Below are 25,837 nucleotides of genomic sequence, written 5' to 3'. Positions count from 1 at the left end.
GATAAAAAAATAAGGAAGATATTGCGTACTCAGGAAAGAGCAGGCTAAAGAAATAATATATAAGATAAAGTAACACTAAATTCGAAACAGAAAAAAAATTTGGTTTCATAATAAACAAGTAAAAACAAACAATTGACTGAGTTAATTATTGAAATACTATGCATAGACAGTGTTAATTACTCTAACACATTACACATACATACATGTCACACATACATAAATGATAATCCCATATGAATACATACTAAAGAATTTGCATCCAATGTGTGCCCTCGTGAGTAAACAGTGATGTTTACAAAAAAATGTTTCAAACAAAAGTTGTTTATTTTTTGATAAGAAACACAACAACACAAACAAATGAAAAAAAAAATTTTTAAAACTTTTGTTCTATCTCTAACGGTTTACAAGATGGGTCCTACGAACCCAAGAGCCAATTGGCCTATGTTGCTCATTTACGAACTCGAGCTCACTTTTTACGCCCTAAGCACGCTATAAAAATTTCAGCTTGATATCTTTTTTCGTTTTTGAGTTATCGTGTTGACAGACGGACGGACGGACGGACGGACGGACGGACAACCGAAAATGTACTAATTAGGTGATTCTATAAACACCTATACCAAAATTTTTTCGTGGCATCAATAATTTTAAGCGTTGCAAACTTAGGACTAAACTTAATATACCTTCGTATATTTCATATACAGACCGTGTTTGTACCATCTAGGGATACCAATATCACTAGTATGACAGAATACATGCGTTAAGCAATGTATCTAAGTGAGAGGTATTATATACATGAGTTGAGCATTTAATTGTAAGACTACAGATACGATACGGCAGATATTCTGGTGTGTGTGCATGCAGAGAGTGGAAGTTTTGTTGGAAAAACGCATATTTTGGTCTCAATTTTTCGCTATACATAAAAAATATATTTTTTTAAGCTTATTTGTTGACATTAATTATGAATTTTGATACCTAAATTATGAAGTGTTTTAAGGCTTTTCTAAGAGTTTTTTGATTATTTTCATTTTTTACCTGACCTAAATTTGAAAAATTAACACCATGAAAATAAAAATTATAATTTTTGGATTAAAAATTGCTTTAAAATGATTGTTGGTCATAGAAATTTAAATTTATTATATTTTGATAAATTTTCGCCAATAATTATACGTTTGGAAAATCAAAACATTCTAAATTTATTTTCATTTGTCATCCTTTCATATTAGACTGACGTAAGTAAGTTTTTTTAGCTAAATATACAAACATAAAACTTAGTCTTCAAAGATTTAAATGGGCCCCATGACCTTTAAATGACCTTAAGTAGGCAGAAAAGAGCGAAATGGCCATATCTTCTTTTCTCACCTCGAGGAGCAAAATAACCCAAAAATTCGTGACCAGCGCTCAAAATTACCCATAAGAAAAGTATTTTCAGCCATTCGCAATTTTTTTCGAAACGACCTCGATTTTGACTACTAAGTGACTGGCTTATGCTTGTGCATTCGTTACTCAATATAAGTTGAATGGAGAAAAATAATATTTAGATGTTTTGACAAAAGCGTTCAAACCAAATAATAACAAAAATATTTCATTCATAAATATTTTGTTTCAATGAAAAAATTGTTATCTTTTATTATATCGCAATCTAATCAACAATTCAGAATATTTTTCTTTATAATCACGCACAATTTTGGGTCAAAAAACTTTTAAACATGTTCCAAATTTGTATATAAAAACACTTCAAAGCAAATGAATTGCATTCTAAAAAAAATTATTAAATTATTTAACAATAATTAATAATAAAAATTATTAAAAATGGCATTCAAACAAGTTTGTACTTCATTGTTGGTAACAGTAGCTTGTTGCACTGTTTTATCAGTGGCAACACCACTCAGTTACTTAAGAGATAATGACCAAAATGGTTCCCCATTCGGAAATCAAAATCAAGGTTTTGTCTACTTAAGAGATAATGGCGTTAATCAATTATCATCCGTTATTCCATTACAGGTAAATACTTTTTTTTTGTTTTAATTTATACTTTTTTAAGACATCCTAATTAGACGAATCATTTTAGATCAAAAAAGGCTAAAATGAAGAATTTGTATGTACCTCAACCTATCGGGCCAGTTTTTTTTTAAATGTTCAAGAAGGTCCAAAATCTACATCTAACTTCTTGCCGCTAGAAAGTTTGGCCATTGCTATGGGCCAAAAAATCCCATTATTATAAAAGGTGATTTTTGAAAATATCAAAAAGTTGAAATTATGCAACAAAATGGGCCAAAAACGTACTTTTGGGGGTTTTCAGGATCGCTGATTATTATTCTGAAGTCAGAATTTCGATATACACCCCCCCTCCTGGGGTAATTCACCCTGCTGGACCAAATTGAATATTTACAGAAAATTGCATTGTTAGGTCAATGAAGGGCGAAAAACCCTAAGAAGGGGGGAATATATCCCTATTATTTTTGGCCCATTTTGTCGAATATGAACAGAATCCTGCTGTTTTGGACCAGTGGGGCGAATAACCCCCAGAAGAGGGGAGTACATCTTTATTCCTACTTCAGAATCGTGCTCAGTGACCCCAAAAACTCCTGAGTATATTTTTTTGATCCATTTTGTTGAATATTTATATAATATATTGCAACCAGCGAGGTAAATTACAACAAGAGGGAGGAGATTATGTCGAAAATCTGATTTCGGAATAGTGATCAGAGATCTCGAAAGCCCACCGAGTATACGTTTCTGGCCCATATTTTCAAGGTTTTAAAATTTTTAAAAATTAACTCATAAATGGATTCTAATGATTAGCCTATTATGTCCATAGCAAAAACCAAAACTTTCGAGCGGCAAAAAGTTAGATGTTGATTTCGATTTATGGACCTTCCTGGTCATTTAAAAAAAAAAAAAAAAAAAACTGGCTCGATAGGTTGAGGTACAAAAAAAGTCTCTATGAAATGCTAAAATGACACGACTTAATGCTACGTCATTTGGGAAACACTAACAATTAAATTAGAAGGTGTATTAGAAGGATAAATATTTTACATTTTAGAGTTTATTCTGTTTAAAGATGTACGAGCACCAGGCAATATTAAATAAAAAGCTTGATTATTTTTGAATATGAAGTTGGGCTAAGTCTTAATCAATTCTGAAAACTTTAGGGGGGGGGGGGTGTTGCCCGATTATTTAAATAAATAAATGACTTCATAAGTTAGGCATATTTAACATTGGTTTTATAGTAAAATGATAGATGGATGCTATGTTTTCATAGATGTCTCCAAAACTGTCGGAGAAAATTAAAAAAAAAAAAAACTATTTAAATTAAAGTTAAAACCTTAGTTAATTATTGAAAACAAAAAAAACCCGTTGTGTCCGATTAATTAAGCATGTTCAAGCACGGTAGTGGGGCCACAAATTTAAAAAATATATATTTTCTATTTTGATCGCGAATTATGTTGAACTTGACAATATAAAACGAAAAGTAAGAATAAAATTTTTCGTTATCTGCAGTAATTTTCAAAACATCGAAAATTATAAATTTTCTTTAATTATTTAGCTTTCGATATTTTGGAAACCAAGGCATATTTAGAAAAATTGTATTCGTATTTTTTGTCTACATTTATGAAATTATAACAAAATTCATTTAAATAAGGTATAAATAATTTCAACTCTAAATCTAAAATTGCCTTGGTGCTCGTACTACCTTAATAACAAATAGTAAACAGCTAACAATCTTTATACAATATTAAACTTTAATTAACACAAAATGTTAAGGGTGTGTTCCGTAATATTCACCAGTATACTGACCAGTGCTCATGACGTCAGAACTCGGCGCCATATTGTACTGGTAAAACGGGCATGACAGTGTACATGTGTTCAGTGTGTTCCGGGTATTTGTACAAGAAATTTATTTATTTATTATCTATTAAGCAGGAATAATGGCGTCTGAAATGACTTACCCGTAATTGACGAATACAATAAGAATATATATTTTAGGATATATATTATACACGCACTGGCCAGTATATTTCGGAACGATTCACCAGTACGGCGCCGGTTGACGTATTCAGCAATGGAAAGTATACTGGTGAATATTACGGAACACACTGTAAATATACCATTCTTATATGTTGTCACTAATTCAGGGTTAAATTTAAAATGTATTTTGACATATGACATTATTTTGTTAAAAAATTATCCAATTGAAATATTTGATTGTGAATAATTAGTACATAACTTTGAAACTTATAAAGACACTTTTTTTCTGAAAATCTAACTTGTTAAAAACTACGGAAGCCTGAATGGCTCACTGTCAATTTATGAGAAAGTGGCGCAACACTAGCTTATTTTTTAAATGTGTACTACCCACAAGTATAAATCAAACTTTTAAAAAAAGTCACTAGTTCACTTTCAACAAATGCACTTATTACATTATGGAAACGAACCTCTTTGTAGGTGTCGATATTTTGTCATGTTCGGATTTCTAATTAAACGTCATAATAAACATTTAATAATACTTTTAAAGGTTAGAAATTAGAAATGTGCAGATGCAAAAGAAAAACGTCAACAATGAAAGCATTTTATTTTTTAAATAATAATAAAGAAAATTGTTAACTAACTACATAAGACAAATTATAAACATTATCATATTATTATTAAATCCGGACACACAATTATTAATAATTCCAGACAGTTTCAGTAGTGTCTAATTAAAAGATAATCATCACCGACTGACATCTTCAAAAAGGTTCGTTTCCATAATGCCCCAAGTCACAAGTGCACTTGTTGAAAGTGAACTTGAGACTTTTTTAAAAGTTGGTTTTTATACTTGTGAGTAGTACACATTTAAAAAATAAGCTAGTGTAGCGCCACTTTCTCATAGGTTGACAGTGAACCATTCAGGCTTCCGTAAAAAACACCTTATTAATTTTTTTTAATACATAATTATGTTCATTCGTTGTCTTAAATTTTTAAATTTAAATTGAATATTAAATAGCTCTCTATTTTTAACCAATTTTTCTGAATTTATAGTCTGGACCAGTAAACTATGTCAACAATCTTGTTGGAGATTCCCAAATCCAAACTATCGCTTCATACCCAAATACAATTAGCAGCGTTGGAATCGTTGGATATAATGGATTAGGTCCCAATATCATAAACAATGTAAACAGCCTAAACGGTTTACCAACTGTTCAATACCAAACCGTTGCACAGGTAACATTTTTAAATCTCTCAATCTCTATATATTATAAATGCGAAAGTAAGCATGTTTGTTTGTTTGTTACGCTTGCACGGTAAAACTAACGAATGGTTTTTAATGAAACTGTACAGCAATATAGCTCATACTTCAGAATAACACATGAGATATAATTAATAAAGATATAAAATTTAAATTAATTTAATTTGACATTACCATAAATTACAGATTTCTGTAAAAGTAGTCATTTGACATTACCATAGATTACAGATTTCTGTAAAAATAGTCAATATAAAATATTTCACGTCCATCTTTTCTGATATACTCAATGAATAATTACGACTATTATACATTTAAAAAAATTGAAAACCATACATATATTTTACCTGTGTAAAACAATCCTTACCATTATTTCGAGTGTTATAGAAAAGGGATAAGCGAGAGCAATCTTTATCAATCTTTACTTTTAAACCCGACGAAGCGTGTGGTATCACTCTAGTACTCACTAAACAATAATTTTTGTTGTAACACTGAATCGATTTGTATATTGTATGTCTTTATTGATATATCTCACTTCGATTAGTACCTAGAAACAATTTTAGCCGAAATGTAAAAATCATTTATTTTACAGACTGTACCAATCGTCAACCAAATTGTGAGCTACCCAGGTGTTCAACCAGTTGCTCAATATGCTGTTCAACAACCATCAGTTATTGGAGCATCTGCAGGATACCCAAATAATAACCAACAAGTTACCAACAACCAAGTTGCTCCAGTGGAAGTCAACATTAGTGGCAATCCAGGCTATAGCTGTTAAAATTATAGTTGTAAAAAAATTTTCTGTATAAAAGTTGTTATTTTTGTTTACAAAGAATAAAATTTTTTTCTTAAATTATTACACTTTATGTTTAAAAAAAATCCAAATTACAAAGTCCAGTCCTGAAAAAGTTTTACCTGTACAATAAGGTCCCTATACTACAAAACAACAAGTGACAGCAAACAATTGACTGCGTTAATACGATTTTTAATTTTAATACTTTAAAAGAAAAATGTGCTTTTATGACTCGAAATCAGAATATATAAGTATATTTTTACATAAATTTTAACTCTTTTCCATTTTCATGATTTATTTTTGACTAACGATAATACTCTATTGCACAAATATTATTTTTCAAATGTAAATTATCATAATTATTTATTTAAATTTGTGAGACAATAATATTAAATTTTCAATGTAAGTCATAAATGCAATCCATACAATTATATATGCATCCATACAATTCTATAATTAAAGTAGTGTATCGTTACCATGGAAACTCATCCAATAAAACTCACACACGATGCGAATATGAATTTGTAAAAATGAAAATACCAGTAATTATACATATATTTATGTTTCTATAGGCAACGTGAATTACCTATATATAACGATATAGTATAACTTTCATTAGTATATTTTAATAATAATAAATCCAATATGGATTTTAATGCTAAGAAAGACTAAGATAGAAAAATGCTAAGATAGAAAAACGAACTATTGTCAGAACGCCGATAGATACATAAATCTAACGGAAATGTTTGTTTACAATCTTGAAACTAAATACATATGTCATAAGCATGTAAATAAGGTTATTGCAACAATTTTTATTAACACTTATTTTGTAAAAGAATTATATAAAACATTAAAATAATTGTTATACCATGCATATATGTAATATGCAAGGTACACTAAGTTTAGTCCCAAGTTTTTAACGCTTAAAAATATTGATCCTACGAACAAAATTTTGGTATAGGTGATCATAAAATCACCTAATTAGTCCAATTCCAGTCCGTCCGTCCGTCTGTGGACACGATAACTTAAAAACGAAAAAAGATATCAAGCTGAAATTTTTACAGCGTACTCAGGACGTAGAAAGTGAGGTCGAGTTCGTAAATGACCAACATAGGTTAATTGGGTCTTGACCTATGGGTTCGTAGGACCCATCTTGTAAACCGTTAGAGATAGAACAAAAGTTAAAATGTAAAAAATGTTCCTTATAAAAAAAAATGTTAAATGAAATATTTGTCATTGCAAATTATAAAAAGGATAATCATATATTTACTTGCAATGTAATGGCAGTGCAGAGACCGGCAGAGCGGACATAAAATTATTTTTAATCTGCATTAAAATGCTATCATTGATTTTAATGCTTTCCTCAAATTCAATATTTGAACAGGACATTTCTTCAATTGGGGCAGCTTTATATTTTTCCTGCGTGGCCCAACCACAAGAAATGTCTGGTTGAGAAATTTTTTCTAAATCTGGCGATTTTCGGAAAAAAAAAAAAAAATACCAAAGCGCAAACAAGGCAAAAACAAATCAGAACATCAGAAATCAAAAAAATATTATAAAATCACACTGGCTTGATTGCGTCGTTATAATTAAAAGCTATCAACATATTGTACCACGGTTATCACCACTAGAAATCCGAGTTTTAGGTAAATTAATGGTATTTTTCGCGTTTTATCTCCTATATTTTTACTTGTACCTACAACTCTCCCCTCTCCTCTATATCTTCGGTTGGCAACACCCGATCAAAACTTGTTCAATATCGATACATGCAATGTTTTTTTTTATGTCTCGCTAACAAACAAATTCTCAGCACCTAATAAAAAAATGTTTGCCTTAATATTACATAGCTTAGTCTAAAATAAGTAAAATAACAAACAATTGACTGGATTAATTGTTGAAGTGCCATGCATAGACAGTGTCGATTACACAATCGTTTTTTTACGTCATGTAATTTAAGAAAGATAGCCACTCTTACACACAAAGTAATAAGAATATTTTTCTTCTCACTTTCTTAGTGGACATAGTATATTTTATAACAAACAAACATATACATAATATATGTAACTTATACATTTAAAATCTATACATTACCTGTATACATACTATTTAATATTTCTAATCTGATTTGCACCCTCACGGGTAAACACTGTTGTTTAGGAATAAATTTTTAAAACAAAAGTGGTTTATTTTTTATAAGGAACATTTTTTTAATTTACCTATATCTAACGGTATAAAATAGGTCCTATAGACCCAAGACCTAATTGAATTATGTTATTCATATACAAATTCGACCTCAATTTTTACGTCCTAACATCAATATTTGTGAGCGTTACAAACTTGGAACTAACCTTAGTATACCTTTATATTTCATATAAACATAGTATAACTAACATAAGCGTAATTACTATTATCTACCTTCGAAAATTTCATCCCAAACTTCTTTATAAACTAGATTATTTGAATATTCAAATGAAAGCGCGTTTAAAATGTTCCTACAGTGCTACTCTCTACAGGCCAAGCATTATTACTAACATATATTATATACATATGTGATAGGGACGTCCAAATGTTTAATAATTAAAAAAATATTTTTATTTTGTATTAATCAATGAAAATTACTACAATATAAAAATTATTTTGATGATGCTCGTAGTCTCATAATACTTGGCATAGGAAAATGTCGTTGTGCAAAATTGTAAATTATTCGAGCCGTGTTTCATAGCAAAAGTGCTACGGCCATAGTGGAACATAACGGAATTTTGGTTTACATGACGAATTTTATACGAAAGGAGAAAACTTAGTTGCACGAAACGTTTTAAGGGAGGCAGATAATTTTGTATTTTTAAAATTTTTTTATATTTTTTGAATTCATCTAAATCTTTTTATTTCATCTAAAACATGTTTTCCACTAAACGGCCAGTTAAGTTTTTGTTATGTTTGTGTTTTCTAGAACCTAAAAAACAAAAACGAAACTGATACAAACCCAAAACTCTAGTTTTCATCGAGAATTTCGAACATTTTCGAAATCGAACATTTTTTTCGAATTTTGTTTTTGTTTTCGGTCCTTTTGCATTGGTTGCCTCGATTGAGCCAAATCATAGTTCTTCTTCTATAACAAACCAGCATATTTAGAGATGTTTAGAGAAGAAAATTTTGTTATTCTTAGTTGTGGCTGCACGGTTGATAATTCCGTCCTTGGAAAAAAGTAAGTGCAGTAAACACAGGGTGTCTGTTTTAAGTTGACACATGCTTGAAACGCAATAAATAAATTTAATTCCGGAAAATGTTTCAATTGTACGAACAATGTATGGGAAATGCTAGTTTTAAAGGCACACATCTTCTACCAGCATCGAAGGTTTAATTAAAATCTCACTCTGATTCATACCTGACAAACATTAGGCGAACGCTTTTTTTTTTTGTTTGCAACTTTATTTTGTAAACCGAATAGTTTAGACAGTAACGGGTGGCAAAAATCTAGCTTTTTGTGTGCTAGTTCATTGAATTTGAACAAAAATGATTTTTGTAGAAAAACGAATCACTTTTATTGGATTTATTGTAAATTTTTTTTCGAAGAATGCCTAGATTTCGCAGAAATAATTATACGAAATAACAATTTTGGGTAAAACTTTTCAGTCCGTTTTTACCTAAACTGTACGGCTTGCGTAAAACGTTACGAACAAAAAATGTTACTTTTTTAATCAACAACAACTTCAATTTAAAGTGTTCAACTATTGACGGTTACCAGTTTTGAAGTAGAGTGAGCTTTTCATTGAGCTTGAAAACCTAAATAGACTGAATCACTGAAATTATTTTTTTTATTAAATTTTCAGTCATGTGAGTGTAACTGGTTTTGTCTGTATAGTCTTAGCTGCCTGAATGGCCTTTTTAGTTGAAGTTCAAATAATTCAGTTTGAGTACCTCTTTATTATCTTGGTTTGCGATGTTGAAAACTTCGGTTGAACATGAATTTGAGTTTGGATAAAATCTATTATCTACGTGTTATACCTATGCGTGTTTTTAGCTATACCTAGCGTACGGACTTGGTTTTTCGAGTTCTCGAGGCATTGATTTTTATTCCCACCTCGACTAAAGATAAATTTTTTGAGAATCTTCGAGCAGAAACAAACCCTAAACACAACAAGATCGTTTTCACTTAACAGTGAGTTTCAAAGGACGTTGAAACCTTTTGGTGTAATCACTTCCGAGCGAGACCCGTCAACAAAACTCCAACTGTCGCAACTAATGCCAGTCTTTAAAGAGTTTGCGTAAAGTTACCGATTTTTTTTATTCAACACGAGCTTGTGTTTTGTTTTGTTCGTTTAGTAGAAAACCTGCATTACGAATGCAAGAAAAAATAAGAATTTGTTCTGATGATTGTACGTTCGTTAAGTGGCGTTCGGTGTTCGAAGACACAAACTTGGATTATTCATTAGAACAACATCATAAACAAGTCTGTGAAATATCAGAACTACCGAATTTGATGCAGACTGTAATAAATATTCTTGCCATTGTTTTAAAAATTACAGTTAATACAGCAGATCGTCGATAGAGTAAAAATTTCTATAGATTCATAAATTTTTTCTATAACTTAAACGAATAAATTTGGCATTGGACCTCGATAACTTGTTTTGACGAAGTGATGTCTTTTAGCTGCTACAAATAAAGTTCATAAATAAACATTTATACTAATTAAAAATATAAACCACTAAAAACTTCTTATCTTAAACCCTTAGTAAGTTAAAAGCTCGATAATTCAAATTACTTGACATTTCTCTTAGGTGCAGTCAGTATACGTTCCATTCTCTCTCATGTTGTTTTTTTTTTGCAGGATGAAGAATATGATGAAAATGAATTGTTGGATATAAATAAAGAAATGGGCGACAAAGGTTTTAATACGAAAGAAGTTAAATTGTATGTGTTTTTCAAGTTGTTTTTATAATACAATGAATAAGCCGGAAAAAAGTGTCGAAAGTGGAAAAGTGGAGAAACAGTACCGATTTTAATGAAACTTTTTATAACGTGTTTATTGGGTCCCAAAGTAAATTCAGCCAAGTTAACTTAGCCATAAAGGGGCATCGGCTTCCAGCGGGTGGCATATATAGTCCAATTTTTTTTCCGATGTCAGATTACACGAATTCTGCCACATAACCGGAAAACTAAGTATTTATCGTCCAAACTGTTATCTAGAAGGTATTTTTGGACGCTGATTACTGATCTGATTGGCAATAATTTCACTTTTTTGGCAAGCTAAGTATTTATCGTCAAAACTTGCTTTAGTTGGTATTTTAGGCCGCTGATGTCCGATTACACGGATTCTTTGACTCGTAATCTACGAAAAAAATTACTCTTACAGCACAGATTATACGATAAATTCTTAGTTTATGTGCAAAAAAATGAACTCGTATCAGCGGCCAAAATGCCTTTTAGAGCAAAGTTGGACGATAAATATTTAGTTTTCCGTTTTTGAATTACTGTAATCTGACATCGGATTCATATTCAGCGACCAAAAATATCTCCTAGATGACAATTTTAAGCCAAAATAAGCATTTCAAAAAAATTTGGAATACATATACCACCCTCACCACTTATGACTTAGTTAAGTTAGGTAAATGTTCCTTGGGGTCCTATGAACTCGTTAAAAAAAGTTTCATTAAAATCGGTACTGTTTCCAAGCTTTTCCTATGCAAATGGGCTTATTAGTTGTTCTAAATTAAAAAAAAAAAAATTTCGGTCTCAATTACCACCTCAATACACTTTCGTTTTTTATAACAAATTAATTTAAATATAATAAACTAGCGACCCGCCCCGGCTTCGCTCCGGTCCAATACTGATACTAAATACACTACAGAAAAACTGTGAACGTTGTATATAAAAACATTGCGGCCCGCTCTGGCCTCGCACGGGTATGAAATATATAGGCTATGTGATTAAAATCGATCCAGTAGTTTTGATTTATTCATTACTGCCCGTGGCCCGCACGCGTTAAATTTGGAGTAAAACAATCCCCCTTTCCCTATACCATGAAGATTTCCTGCTATCTTTTGAATATCTAAATTCATACACTACATTTTTACTTATTTACTTTTTACATTTTTAACTATTTATTTTATTTTTACATAAAATATTAAGGTGAATGAACTTAGAATTAATTTTTGAATATATTAATTAAGGTTAAAAACTTAATTTGTCAATGTTAATTATAGACGAGTCAGTGATTTTTAATTATATCCTTAATAAAAATATTAAGGTGAATGAACTTAGAATTAATTTTTGAATATATTAATTAAGGTTAAAAACTTAATTTGTCAATGTTAATTATAGACGAGTCAGTGATTTTTAATTATATCCTTAATAAAAATATTCTAGAACATAGGAAATTTTTGATAATACTAATTTTTTTTAAATTAAAATTTATAATATAAAAGAGAGAAAAAATCGTCTTGTATTCATAGTGTACTCAATACAAGTTTTATAGTTAACTATATAGCCAACAATGAATTGTGAAATAATTAAGGTAAGTTTTTTAATATAAATATTTTTCTATTTCTTTTATTATTATTTTTTAATTTATATATATTTCTATTATTTTAATAGGTTTTAAATATTGATGATTTAGATTGCGTAGTCACCAATCAATATTTATTTATGATGGCTAAGAAAATGGAAGAAAATTATCCACGTGTAATTAGCAATGTTTCCCTCCCATCTCTAAACTTGGATGATTACATGCATTTTCCACCTCTAAAATTGGATGATTGCATGCAAACAATTTCTAATCCATTACCTAATTCTATTCCAGAAGTAGATCTAGATGAATTAGAAGCATATTTAAATCCTCCTGATAAGCCACATTCAGAAAAAATCAATCAGACCACTTTATCAAAGGGAGCATTTGTGGAGGAAACACATTTAAACCATCCTGATAACCCTCATTCAGTAAATATCAATCAACCGAGCACATCGAAGAAGATATTTGAGGAAAATAAAAAAAATTGCAAGCCATACTATCGTCATAAAAAACTTTTTAAATATCCAATCTATCTTGAAAAAAAAATTAAGATATGAAAAAGGTTTTATTGAAAAGAAACCGTGAAGAGACAGGTAACAAGTTTCATCATATATATATATATATATATTTTTTTAACTTAAGAGTTTTGTTAAAGGTCTTTCTTCACACAATTCTCATCATCACCCAACATCAAGAAGAGATGATAAACCAACATCATCTAATGATGGAGAATTTAATCTTCCTTCACGCTATTCTCACCCATCAACATCAAGAAGAGATGATGAGACAGAATCATCTGCAGATGAAGAAGAATTTAATCATCCTTCTCACACAACATCACAAACAAAAGAATTATGGCAAACAGTAACAGCGTTCGGAAAAAGAGTATTTACAGGAGCACTTAGCAACCTTGAAAACAGTAAGAAACTTAAAACTTTTTTTAAACATAAAGAAACATTAGTTAGGGGTAAAATTATGGAGTACTTATCATTACATACTTTAATTAAAATTTCGCTTGCTATAAAATGTGATTTTATAATCAGAAAAGCTGATGTGGAAGTTGTTGATACTTTTCCTTTTGCATTAAAACTTTCTTCTTTTGATCATGCATCTGATTTTAAGACGTGGTATAATGAATCATTAAAAAAACTTGAAGCAAGATTGGAAGATTTTCAGTCAAGGGGGTCGAATGATACTTTAGATAAAATATTATCTCTAGAGTTGAATATAGCAAAATTCGAACCCTTCAAGGGTGGATGTTTTATCCCTCTGCCAAAAAAAATATTATATAAAAGAGCTTGCGTTAACATTAAAAATGAGGATTTTTTCTGCTTTGTATATTGTATAATTGCGCATTTTAAAAATATAGTTAAAAATCCTCAAAATGTTACAAAATATATACCAGATTTTAATACATGCTGTATATTTGACCATTTTAACCCATTAGAATTTAATAATCGAGAAAATTTTCCTCAAATATATGATTTTAGAGATATTGAATTTCCAGTAAAACTAAAAGACATAATCAAAGTTGAAAAAAACAATGACTTTTCGATAAATGTTTACGGATTATCTGACTCGCATATTGTTAATGGACCTTTATATTTAACTAGAGAAAAGAAAGAGAAACATATAAATTTACTAACGATCAGTGATGGAACTAATTTTCATTATTGCTTAACTATAATATTATTAAAAATTTATAATTTCTATAATATTATTTAATTTTTAATTAACGTTAGTATACAAAACCAAAAAAAAAAAGCGAAGAAACAATTCGACAAATGTTTGAAGTACAAAAAATTATAGATTGTCAATTTTCAATCTTGGACTCATTAAATATACAAGGATATATGGAAATGGTGAAAAATAAGTTTCATAATGAACAAAACCCACAACTAGACTTGAATGAATTTATATCATCGATAATTATTCAAAAAAAGAATCCAATGTTGAAAAAATTATTGTTGGAATTATCAATCAACCATCCAACTGCATTAGAAAAGATTTTACAAACCATGTTAACATATTGTTCTTTAAACTATTATACAGATTTTTTTTTTAAATGTACATTCTGAAAAATAAACAAAAAAATAAAACAAACAAAAAAAATACTTAGATAATTTCTTTTTATTATGAGTTGCAAAAATACAATACTTTTTTTTTACAATTTTAATAAAAAAATTAAAAAAATTAAAACCTGAGATTAACCATACATCAGATTTGACTATAGAATAATGTAACACACATTATCATATATGTATATTGATTGTAATATGACGTATGAAAAAAAATTTATAACGTTCTATGATAAATATGTATGTTTTATATGAAATATTGCTATTCATAATGAATTTCATTTTTAAAATTTAAAAAAAATGTAATATAAAAGAATTTTACAAAACACTGGTTTTTTTTTAATTTCCTAACGTAACTACATAAGTAAATCAATTACTCGATATAGAGCTGTACATGGATGTACACAAAAGTTATCTTTAAAATTTAACTATATTAAAAATGAATATTTTTTTAACGTAATGAAAATAATCAAAAAGAGGACCCTATCTAATAAAGAAGTATATTGTTATTCGTATGCTTTAATTTGTGATTACCTCACCCAATTTTTGATTTTGTATACCCCTCAGGAAGCTAGATTTAAAATTGAAAAATATTATTTAATCATTACCAAACTAGAAGTTCAAGAAGATAGTTTAAAAAAAATATAAAAAATGGTTAAACCAATATATTTTATCACCATGCTATTAATTATAATATGCATTAATTACGGCAATTTGCGAATTGAACTTAATTTTTTTTTTGCCAGCTAGGTTTCTACACCTTACTGGACTTTTAAACCCCTCATTCAACCACTTTTAACTGAAACTAATAAATAAAAAAAAATGTTGTTTGAAATTTATCCTCCCAATATGAACTTTCTCATTCATGTATTTGTAAGGCCGCGGTGTTTTGAGGAAAACTAGGAGAATCCGTGCATACTCAACTGAAGGTTGGCATACTAAAGTATCAATTACCACCCGAGATTTCCTAGTCCTTTTTGACACATCTACACTCAAGACCGCAAACTGTTACCAAGATAACAGAACTAATCCATTTATTATAGTATCGGAATACTATAATAAAACAAAATATTAAAAATAATTTTATATCCGTAAATCCATAAATCAATAATCCTTAGCCATTTTCGGTATACAGTGCAACCTCGATATAACGAATCTGAAGGGAACCAGTAAATATTCGTTATATCAAGTAATTCGTTAAACTGAGGTTTGTTATATTGAGGTTAAGTTGGTCTAAAATTCGTTATAAAGAGGAAAAAAGTGTCGGAACCTCTCACGACATGAATTACATACTATGGAGTATACTAACTGTCATATATTGGTGGGACTTTATACGTTATATAAAGGTTTTGAATTGACGAATTTCGTTATTTAGAGGTATTTAAATTTTTTATTATAGTTGAAATTCGTTATAAAGAGACTGTTCGCAAAAAATATTCGTAATGTAGAGGTATATTTTATATTGACTCTTATGGACAATTCAAGGGGATTGCGAAAAATTTGTTAAATCGAGGAATTCGTTATATTGAGGTTCGTTATATTAAGGTTGCACTGTATTTATAATATTATTAAAAATATATAATTTCTATAATATTATTAAAAATTTATAATTTCTATAATATTATTTAATTTTTAATTAACGTTAGAAAACCAAAAAAAAAAAAATAAAAATTAAATGTTAGTAAGGTTACAAAGCGAATAATATATATTTACATGAGGATGCCCCAATAACTTTATTGGTATCACTGTAAATATAAAAAAAATTTAGTTTTAATGAAAACACGCTTTAAAACACTTTTCCCTTAAGGTAGTACCTACACGAAAGTGATATTTCAAGAATTTCTCAAAACTCAGAATATAAAATATTTAATTCATAATACACATGCTGTTAAAATTAGAAGATGATTTACCATGCCATACATGAGATATGAGCAATTAAAAGTGACGCAATTTGTACGTGTACATGGGAGAAGTGTATAAAAATACACAAATTTACAAATATTATATTTATTTACCAATGAATGACGTCCACCATCTCTATGAAAAACTAATATAATGTAGAATACTATATTTAGAAAATATATAAATAAAAATAAAAATTATTTACTATATATTACTATATATAATAATATATGGTATATGTATAATAGTCATAGCACAGTTAATGCACTGAATGATAGTATTAGTCCAAAACTTTTTGACTGGACTGTCGCGGAGGAACTACCTTAATGGTTAATGATAATTTGTAAAATAAAATGCATATGTTAAAATAAAAACAAGATTAATTTTTACATACTTTTTGATGTTTTTTTTTTATACCATTTAGCATCCTCATTTTATTTTTTTTTAATATTTCATAATATGCCATACTTTTGTTCTCCAATCTGTTAAGTATGGAGTATGGAAGAAAGTCCATACTCCTTAGAATTTCTTCACCAATTCCCATTAGCCCGACCGCTTCATCATGAATAGAATTGCTATTAGATAAAAAAAATTAGATTATTTTTTTCAACATTTTATTTATTTTTTTTTTTCTTCAAGTTTGCTGTAAAAAATATATATATATATATATTAATATATAAATATTATTATTTAGTTATAAAAAAATATATATATATTAATATATAAATATTATTACAGTGCAACCTTAATATAACGAACCTCAATATAACGAATTCCTCGATTTAACGAATTTTTCGCAATCCCCTTGAATTGTCCATAAGAGTCAATATAAAATATACCTCTACATTACGAATATTTTTTGCGAACAGCCTCTTTATAACGAATTTTCAACTACATAAAAAATTTAAATACCTCTAAATAACGAAATTCGTCAATTCAAAACCTTTATATAACGTATAAAGTCCCACCAATATATGACAGTTAGTATACTCCATAGTATGTAATTCATGTCGCGAGAGGTTCCGACACTTTTTTCCTCTTTATAACGAATTTTAGACCAACTTAACCTCAATATTACAAACCTCAGTTTAACGAATTACTTGATATAACGAATATTTACTGGTTCCCTTCAGATTCGTTATATCGAGGTTGCACTGTATTTAGATATAAAAAAAAATAAAACATACTCTAAGATATTTTTGGGATGCGAAATTGTTTCTCTGTAATAAAATTTAAAAAAATTAAAAAACAAACAAGATTTTATTAGAAAGATAAAAAACTTACTCTATTTCATGAAACATTTTTCTGATATTTTTGCTGTAAATAAAAACCACACATTTTTATTAAAAAAAAAATAATATAAAAAAAATGCTTAATTTTCACTTACTCTTGCTTCGCAAAACATGCCATAAAAATGACGTAATTAATGCATATTATAATTAATAGCATGGTGATAAAATATATTGGTTTCACCATTTTTTATATTTTTTTTAAACTATCTTCTTGAACTTCTAGTTTGGTAATGATTAAATAATATTTTTCAATTTTAAATCTAGCTTCCTGAGGGGTATACAAAATCAAAAATTGGGTGAGGTAATCACAAATTAAAGCATACGAATAACAATATACTTCTTTATTAGATAGGGTCCTCTTTTTGATTATTTTCATTACGTTAAAAAAATATTCATTTTTAATATAGTTAAATTTTAAAGATAACTTTTGTGTACATCCATATACAGCTCTATATCGATTAATTGATTTACTTATGTAGTTACGTTAGCAAATTTAAAAAAAACCAGTGTTTTGTAAAATTCTTTTATATTACATTTTTTTTAAATTTTAAAAATGAAATTCATTATGAATAGCAATATTTCATATAAAACATACATATTTATCATAGAACGTTATAAATTTTTTTTCATACGTCATATTACAATCAATATAGTTAATATTAATTTTTAACACTTACCCTCCCCTCTTACCCTTTTAAATTTCAAAAAAAATCTATATAAACCAAAACAAAAGTTGCTAAATTTCATATTTTAGCTAACAATAGATTAATATTTCAAATCATGTGCACAGCAATTGTAGATTTGCAGGGATTTAGAGATGAAAAAAATAAGTTTATATTAAAAGAATTAGCTATTTTGAAAAATGGGAGAGAAATACAACACTTCTTGGTTAAAAAACCATACAACTGGAATTTGCTTGATTATAAATAAATCACAATCTTGCAACATTTGGTTGAGCAAACATTTCCATAAAATCGCTTGGGAGGATGGATTTGCACATTTCAATGATGTTAAATTCTTTGTTGACGATATTTTAGGAGAATGTGATAGCATTTATGTTAAAGGGTTGGAGAAAGTAAAGTGGTGTAAGGATTTATTTAATATAAATGCAAGCAACATTGAAGATATGTGGACCTTCGATGAAGAAAATTATAAACAGAGTGAAAATCACTATTTTCATAGATGTATAATGCATGAGGGAATATGTGCAATCGAGAATGTACATAGGATATATAATTGTCTCCACCTTTAAAAAAAAAAAAAAAATGTATATGAAAGTATTTAAAAAAAATTGCCTCTTAATAATTTTATTCTATAATAATAAATAATGATACAATGTAAAACTAACATTCAGTAAACACTTTTTTTTGATTGTTTATTAATAGCATATACAATGTTAAAAATTAATATATACAAATCGTGCGTTATTTATTATTAGTCATATAAAAATTTATTGTATACCCCATGTTAATATTATACCACATGTACGTTAACTTGTAAAAAATCTTTGAATTTTATGTCTAAGAGGAGGGGAGAATTTATAAGTTATATATCCCCATTTTCTACCTACTACTCTATCTATTAAAAAAAACCGCATCAAAATCCGTCACGTAGTTTCAAAGATTTAAGCGTACAAAAGGACATAGGGATATAGGGATAGAAAAAGCGACTTTGTTTTATACTATGTAGTGATAAGTAATCTCAAGATAACACCTGCCGCTGGCTTTGAGCGTCAAATTGGGGTTCCACTTAGCTGAAACAACAGAGTTATGCCTGGCATCAAATTGTAAAAATGAGCGACAAAAAGTTTATTAATATCGAAAGTCGATGTCTCGAGATATACATACTAAAAGTTATTTCCTATCCTAATTTCAAAAAACTGTACCGAAAAGTTCCATTGTTATACCATGTATATATAAAATATATCATACTTAGTATATTAAGTTTAGTTCCAAGTTTGTAACGCTTAAAAATATTGATGCTATGAACAAAATTTTAGTATAAGTGTTCAAAAAATCACTTAATTAGTCCATTTCCGGTTGTCTGTCCGTCTGTCTGTCAACACGATAACTCAAAAACGAAAAAAGATATCAAGCTGAAACAGCGTACTCAGGACGTAAACAGTGAATTTGAGTTCGTAAATAAGCAACATAGGTCAATTAGGTCTTGACGTAAAAAATATTTCTTATAAAAAAATATAAAACTTTTGTTTGATTCATTTTTTTTGTAAACATCACTGTTTACCCACAAGGGCGCAAATTACGTGCAAATTTTATAGTATGTGTTAATATGGGAATATCGGGGCACGCGCCCCTTCTGTAAGGATGCCTGTGTACACCTTTGTACCATAGTTACCAATATAAATACTGTTATAAATGCTGTAATTTGGTGTAAAAGACTATTCAAAATAAAAATAATTTTGAGATGTTTAAACGCAGTCCTTTTGGCGCTATCTGTTGATGACGTATTAATATATGATCTGTCAGTTGATGACAGTTCAATGCACTGTTTACTACAGGTATATAACCCACGTATGTAGGAATAATAGTATATATCCATGGTAATACCATACAAAAATATAAGTAATTAATACCATAGAATATGTCAACAAGTCTGACAAGCCACATACTATGACGTCACGTCCGTTTTAGAAATTTGAATTTCTCTCACTGAATTTGTACCTTTATTAATTAATTTTAAGTAATTAAAAACATATTAATTACTAAAATAATGGTTTAGTTCAAATGTTTTCTCATAAAGTTTATGTGAAGTCCATCGTTTGCCAATTAAATTAATTTTTATTCTAAAATTAATAATTTTGTATTTTAGTTCGAAAAAGAAATTTGAAACAATTAATAAAATGATAAAACATTTAGAGAAAACAGATGATAGTAATATTTTGGAAACATTAGGAGACGTAAAACAAGGTGAAGAATTGAAAACAACTCCTCCAAGCAGAAATAAACGTTATCCTAAAAGAATTGTTAAGAAGGTTGATTATTGTAAGAACTTTATGTGTGATACGTGTGATAGAGCACCTAAGAATCTCTTTTCATTTTTGAGTTATCGCGAAAACAGACGGAACACCGGAAATGGACTAATTAGGTGATTTTATAAACACCTACAGCAAAATTATGTTCGTATCATCAATATTTTTAGCGTTACAAACTTGGGACTAAACTTAATATACCTTGATATTGTATATTTCAATATATACACAGGGTATAACAAAGGAATAAAAAAAAGGAAAATAAAAATTGAGAAAGAGAATAGACCTTTTTCACATTTTTTTTCTTTTTTTTAAATGAAAGTAAATGTCTTGATTAATGAACAAATTTTTTCCCCCGATTTTTTGGAGCAATATGACCGAGAAAACAGACAATGAAAATCATTAAAATTCAAATTGGCGAAAACCATTCGGAAATTCACGAATATATATGAATGGCGGCTGTGATGTCAATTAGTATGAATTACATATTTTCAAATATTGTTTTGGCATAGTTTGCATTTTTGTTCATTGAATAACTAGTTTATTTTCAATTTTACACGAAAAATAGCCAGAACCAAAGTTATTTAAAATTAAATTTCGTACAATTTTGGTTCTTATCAATTTTTTCCTAGGATCGATATTTTTCGATTTAGACCCGAAAAAGGTGATCATGAATTCTTGTTTGTTGCATAGCTCGTTTATTTTTAATTTTAAGCGCAAAATAGCTATTACCAAAGTTGTTACGAATTAAATTTCTTACAATTTTGATTATCATCAATTTTTTCTTAGGATCGACATTTTTTTATTTAGATCTGAAAAAAGGTAGGATGAATTTTTGTTTATTGAAGAACTCATTGTTTTTAAAAAATTCTGAAGTTATTTGAATTTAAATTTCTTACAATTTTGATCCTCATCAATTTTTGTCTAGGATCGATTATTCTGATATGTTCTTTATTATTGATTTTTTTTCGTATAAACCATGATAAACTAATCATTTGAAAATTGAGATTGCAATAACTTTGATGTCGACCTTTTATTTTGTAAACTTCATATTTTTGTGATTCACATTAACGTTAATTAAAGAGAAAGAAGGGTGTAAATGAAATAACTTTTACAATGAAAAATGCAAATTTATTTTTTTTCACTTTTTCATTTTTAAAAAGAATTCAAAATTCAAATTGAAATATTTTTATTTAAATAGAATTTCTTAAAAAATATATATATATTTTAAGGAATTCTATTTAAACTAAAACATATAAGAGTATAGCTATTCTAACACTGGTTAATTGAGTTCGTAAAATCCTTGGCGATATCGGTACAAATCAATGGTTTGGAACCATTGGTTCCAAACCATTGATTTGTACCCATCTATCATTTATTGAATGGGAATATGCAATATTAATGCCCCAAACCGTTAGGTATTATGGACGGACTGAACTTAATTACCCCAGATAAAATATATGTTTTATTCACTAAATTTAATTTTTTAGGGATATCGCTCAAATTACTTTTCAGTAACGGCTGTTTGTTATTTTGAGAAAAAAAAGTAGATTTTTCATAAAAATGATTTACGTCCAAACATAAATAATTATTTAGCGACTCATTTTTGAATACTTAAAATTTAATTTTTGTTATAATTTGAAAAAATTAAAAGAAGAAATTTTTTTAATATGCTCCATCAAATGGATGTCATATTGCATTAAATTAATTAGTTTAGAAACATAAGTTTTATACATTTCTTCACATTCGTTTGGAAGATTCCGATTGATTGAATCGAAAATTTCCTATTCATTAATCAAACGTTTTTGTCTGTTAAATAAAATTGTATTTGTTAAACAAAATTGTATTTTAATAAATTTTATTTTGTAATATTAATATTTTAATTCATTTATTTATTTAGTTTTCTTAGCCTACCCCTCTATACTTGGGTTTGCCTTAAATTACTAGGAAGTCTTGAAATTTGATGCAAACTCCGCTAGTCAAATACAGCCAATATTAGGCAAAACCGATTCGATATTGAAATATATATTTGTTCTCCGAGTATATTGATCAAAATATATTGAAGTCAGTAAAACTCTCAGCTTAGGTACCTCACACTGTCATATATTACCAATTGAGTTAATATCGATTTTGATCAATATTTTGATCATTTGAGGAGTATATTGAAACAAAAATACTAAACACACTAAAGCATAAGGTTTATCTCAGGAGATCAAAATTATCCAATCAATATCGATATAGATCAATATATTAGTCGCCTGAGGAGTAAATAAAAATAATATTGATGGAAAAAAAACAAAAACAATTTAATTTTTATTGAAAATCCGTCAATATATTTGACGGGCGAATGGTTTATCTAAACTCTGCTCTTTTTGCCAGCATGGGACCAGCCGTGTGAGGATAGTTTAAGGCTAAGTAAGCCAGGGGCGTCGCCAGTCAATAGATAAGAGGAGGGTAACCTGAAAGATACAGAATATTAATGATGAGAAAAAAAATTTATAATGGACATTTGCTGAAATTGCTAAAAAGAGTAAACAGAATTTTTGCGCTTTTCTAACGCATGTGACTTCATTTGACCGATTTAGAAATCGCACATTTTTCTTAATATTATGTTATTGATTATTCTTTGGAATTTAGATAAAGCAATCGTAAAATTTTTTAAGGAAGATTACATTAATTAAATTTCTTCATTATCTTATGCCAAACAACCCTCAATAGCTGCTTATTCCGATAACAGGTGAAGCGACTTTTATCTAGCAAATTATTCTAAAACTTCAATTATATCATTCTATTCATCATTCATGCTATTAAATTCATCCTAACTTTTAGGTCGCTAACTTATTTTTACAGCAGCATTGTGGGTATAATCTATGAAGGATAAAGCGATTTCTTTTTTTATAATCAGCCAATAAAATGACTGGGCAACGTTTAACAAACAGACTAGTCACATCATTAATTAATATTTTGAAATCATACAAGTAAAAATAATAACGCGAAAATGGTTGTATTTTAAAATGGAACCTATTTTCTCATTAATTTACCTGAAAAGAGATTTGATCAATGAAAATAAAAGTTTGAATCCAGTTTATTATTACAGTTTTAAATCAAATGATGGACTTTGAATTTTTTTTTTTTGGGAATTTTTAGAGGGTGGCAGCTACCCCTACCTGCTCTTCTTTGGCGACGCTCATGAAGTATGCTATGCTATTTTAAGATAGCAGTGTTTTTTCTTAGTTCTTGGTAAAAAACAAAAAATTTTCAAAATATTTGATATATTTAAACATGTCAAAATATTATATCAACTCATAATCAGACGGTTTTTTATTTATCATCACGAAAATTATTTTGGTTAAACAATTTTTTTGTTCATAGTTTTATATAAAAAGACTGCAAAGCAAATGAACTTTATACTAAAATCAAAATAATTAAATTATTTAACAAAAATTTAATAAAAATTATTAACAATGGCATTCAAACAAGTTTGTACTTCATTGTTGGTAACAGTAGCTTGTTGCACTGTTTTATCAGTGGCAACACCATTGAGTTACTTAAGAGATAACGATCAAAATGGTTTCCCGTTCGGAAATCAAGGCTCATTTACTTATTTAAGAGACAATGGCGCTAATCAAGTATACCCCGTACAGGTAACTATTTGAAAAATAAAGAATTCTTATCAAAATTCCAGAAAATTCTCTAATTTTCTTTCCAAAGAAAACTTGCAAAGAAACCAATCTGTTTTTTAATTTTACAGTCAGGACCAGTGAACTATATCAATAACATTGGTAGCTCTCAAGTACAAACTATTGGTTCATATCCAGGTGTAATTAGCAATGTTGGACTCGTTGGAAACGGATTTGGTTCCAATATCGTAAACAATGTAAATGGATTATCCACACTTCCATACTCCACCATTGCACAGGTAATTTGTTTATATCAGTATTGAAATCTTTTAATATTAGCTACAGCCTAATATATTATAAAACGTTACATACAAATCTAGCCCATATATACAATTATTATGCATAACATCAACAATTGGTCTATATGATCACATATTTTATTTATAAGTCTGTGGAAAAAATGGTTATTGCCAACTTAAAGATTCTAAATAATATTTAAATGCCACACTTTTGGTCACTTTTTTTTATAAATTTTCTAATCTAGAAAGTCATACTTTTTCAAACGCAGAAATATTGATTGGATATTACTTTACTTGCTTATTTTTTGGAAACGTCCCGTGCCATTTCTTATGAAATATCATTTAACAGTCTAAAACTGGGAATAGGTTTTGTTTACATTTCGTTTTAGAGGAAAGCAAAAAATCCAAATTTTTTTGTACTATTTGTTGAGTAATTATCAACAGTTTTTCTTTTATTTTATCTTCCTTTTTTTTATTTTGTTTAAAATGGTACAAGCCCTCCTTAAGACTAAAATAAAAGAACCAAGAATAACTGAGAATTTAATCAAAATTTATTTTACAGACTTTACCAGTTTACAATCAAGTTGTAAGCTACCCAAGTGCTCAACAAATCTTACCAGTTGCTCAATATGTTCAACAACCCTCATACATTGGTGGATCAGCAGGATACCCAAATAACAATCAAATCACCAACACTCAAACCGTCCCAGTAGAGATCAACTACAACCCAGGATGCGTTGGACGCAGATAAATAATTCAAATAATAAATAAATTATGTACACAAATTTGTTCTTGTCTATAGGTCTATTACACTGGGTGTAAGTAGTAAAGACAAGACTTAGTCTTACAGTATTGTAAGACTATCATTTTCTACGAACACTCTTTAAAAGCAGTGTATACACTGAGGTACAAAAAGAACATACGTAAATTGTTTCTTGTTATAAAACAATAAAATTTTTGAAATCACAGATATAAATTTATAAATAATTTTTAATTATTCTTTCACAAAAAAAAATTTCTCATCGACAATTTAATTTCCAATATTAAACACAAGCTGATTCCCGCCCGTTTCGATGGGTACACTAACGATTTAGATTTGAATCTATACTTCTTTAATTAAGGAAAGGTT

General features: G+C 28.5%; 2 protein-coding genes across 2 annotated transcripts; both read left to right on the top strand.

Annotated features, from left to right (window-relative positions):
- Positions 1 to 1,776: 1,776 nt before the first annotated feature.
- LOC123302407 lies at positions 1,777 to 25,579 on the top strand. The gene is made up of 4 exons (XM_044885332.1): positions 1,777 to 1,799; positions 24,240 to 24,433; positions 24,541 to 24,708; positions 25,271 to 25,579. Exons 2-4 carry the CDS (start codon positions 24,254 to 24,256, stop codon positions 25,457 to 25,459), a joined length of 537 nt encoding a protein of 178 aa, XP_044741267.1. The 5' UTR covers positions 1,777 to 1,799; positions 24,240 to 24,253; the 3' UTR covers positions 25,460 to 25,579.
- Positions 1,782 to 6,048, top strand: LOC123302403. Its single transcript, XM_044885328.1, has 3 exons — positions 1,782 to 2,001; positions 5,023 to 5,205; positions 5,820 to 6,048. Exons 1-3 carry the CDS (start codon positions 1,810 to 1,812, stop codon positions 6,003 to 6,005), a joined length of 561 nt encoding a protein of 186 aa, XP_044741263.1. The 5' UTR covers positions 1,782 to 1,809; the 3' UTR covers positions 6,006 to 6,048.
- Positions 25,580 to 25,837: the final 258 nt, after the last annotated feature.

This window comes from Chrysoperla carnea, chromosome X, assembly GCF_905475395.1.
Source record: "Chrysoperla carnea chromosome X, inChrCarn1.1, whole genome shotgun sequence".
In the NCBI taxonomy this organism is placed as follows: domain Eukaryota; kingdom Metazoa; phylum Arthropoda; class Insecta; order Neuroptera; family Chrysopidae; genus Chrysoperla; species Chrysoperla carnea.
This window is presented reverse-complemented; position numbering and strand designations above follow the sequence as displayed.

Excerpts from the sequence above, each read along its gene's own strand:
- LOC123302403 (XM_044885328.1), top strand. The coding sequence starts at position 1,810 with ATGGCATTCAAACAAGTTTGTACTTCATTGTTGGTAACAGTAGCTTGT. Across the intron at positions 2,002-5,022 it reads CATCCGTTATTCCATTACAG|TCTGGACCAGTAAACTATGT; the intron begins GTAAATACTTTT and ends CTGAATTTATAG. Across the intron at positions 5,206-5,819 it reads AATACCAAACCGTTGCACAG|ACTGTACCAATCGTCAACCA; the intron begins GTAACATTTTTA and ends TTTATTTTACAG.
- LOC123302407 (XM_044885332.1), top strand. The coding sequence starts at position 24,254 with ATGGCATTCAAACAAGTTTGTACTTCATTGTTGGTAACAGTAGCTTGT. Across the intron at positions 24,434-24,540 it reads ATCAAGTATACCCCGTACAG|TCAGGACCAGTGAACTATAT; the intron begins GTAACTATTTGA and ends TTAATTTTACAG. Across the intron at positions 24,709-25,270 it reads CATACTCCACCATTGCACAG|ACTTTACCAGTTTACAATCA; the intron begins GTAATTTGTTTA and ends TTTATTTTACAG.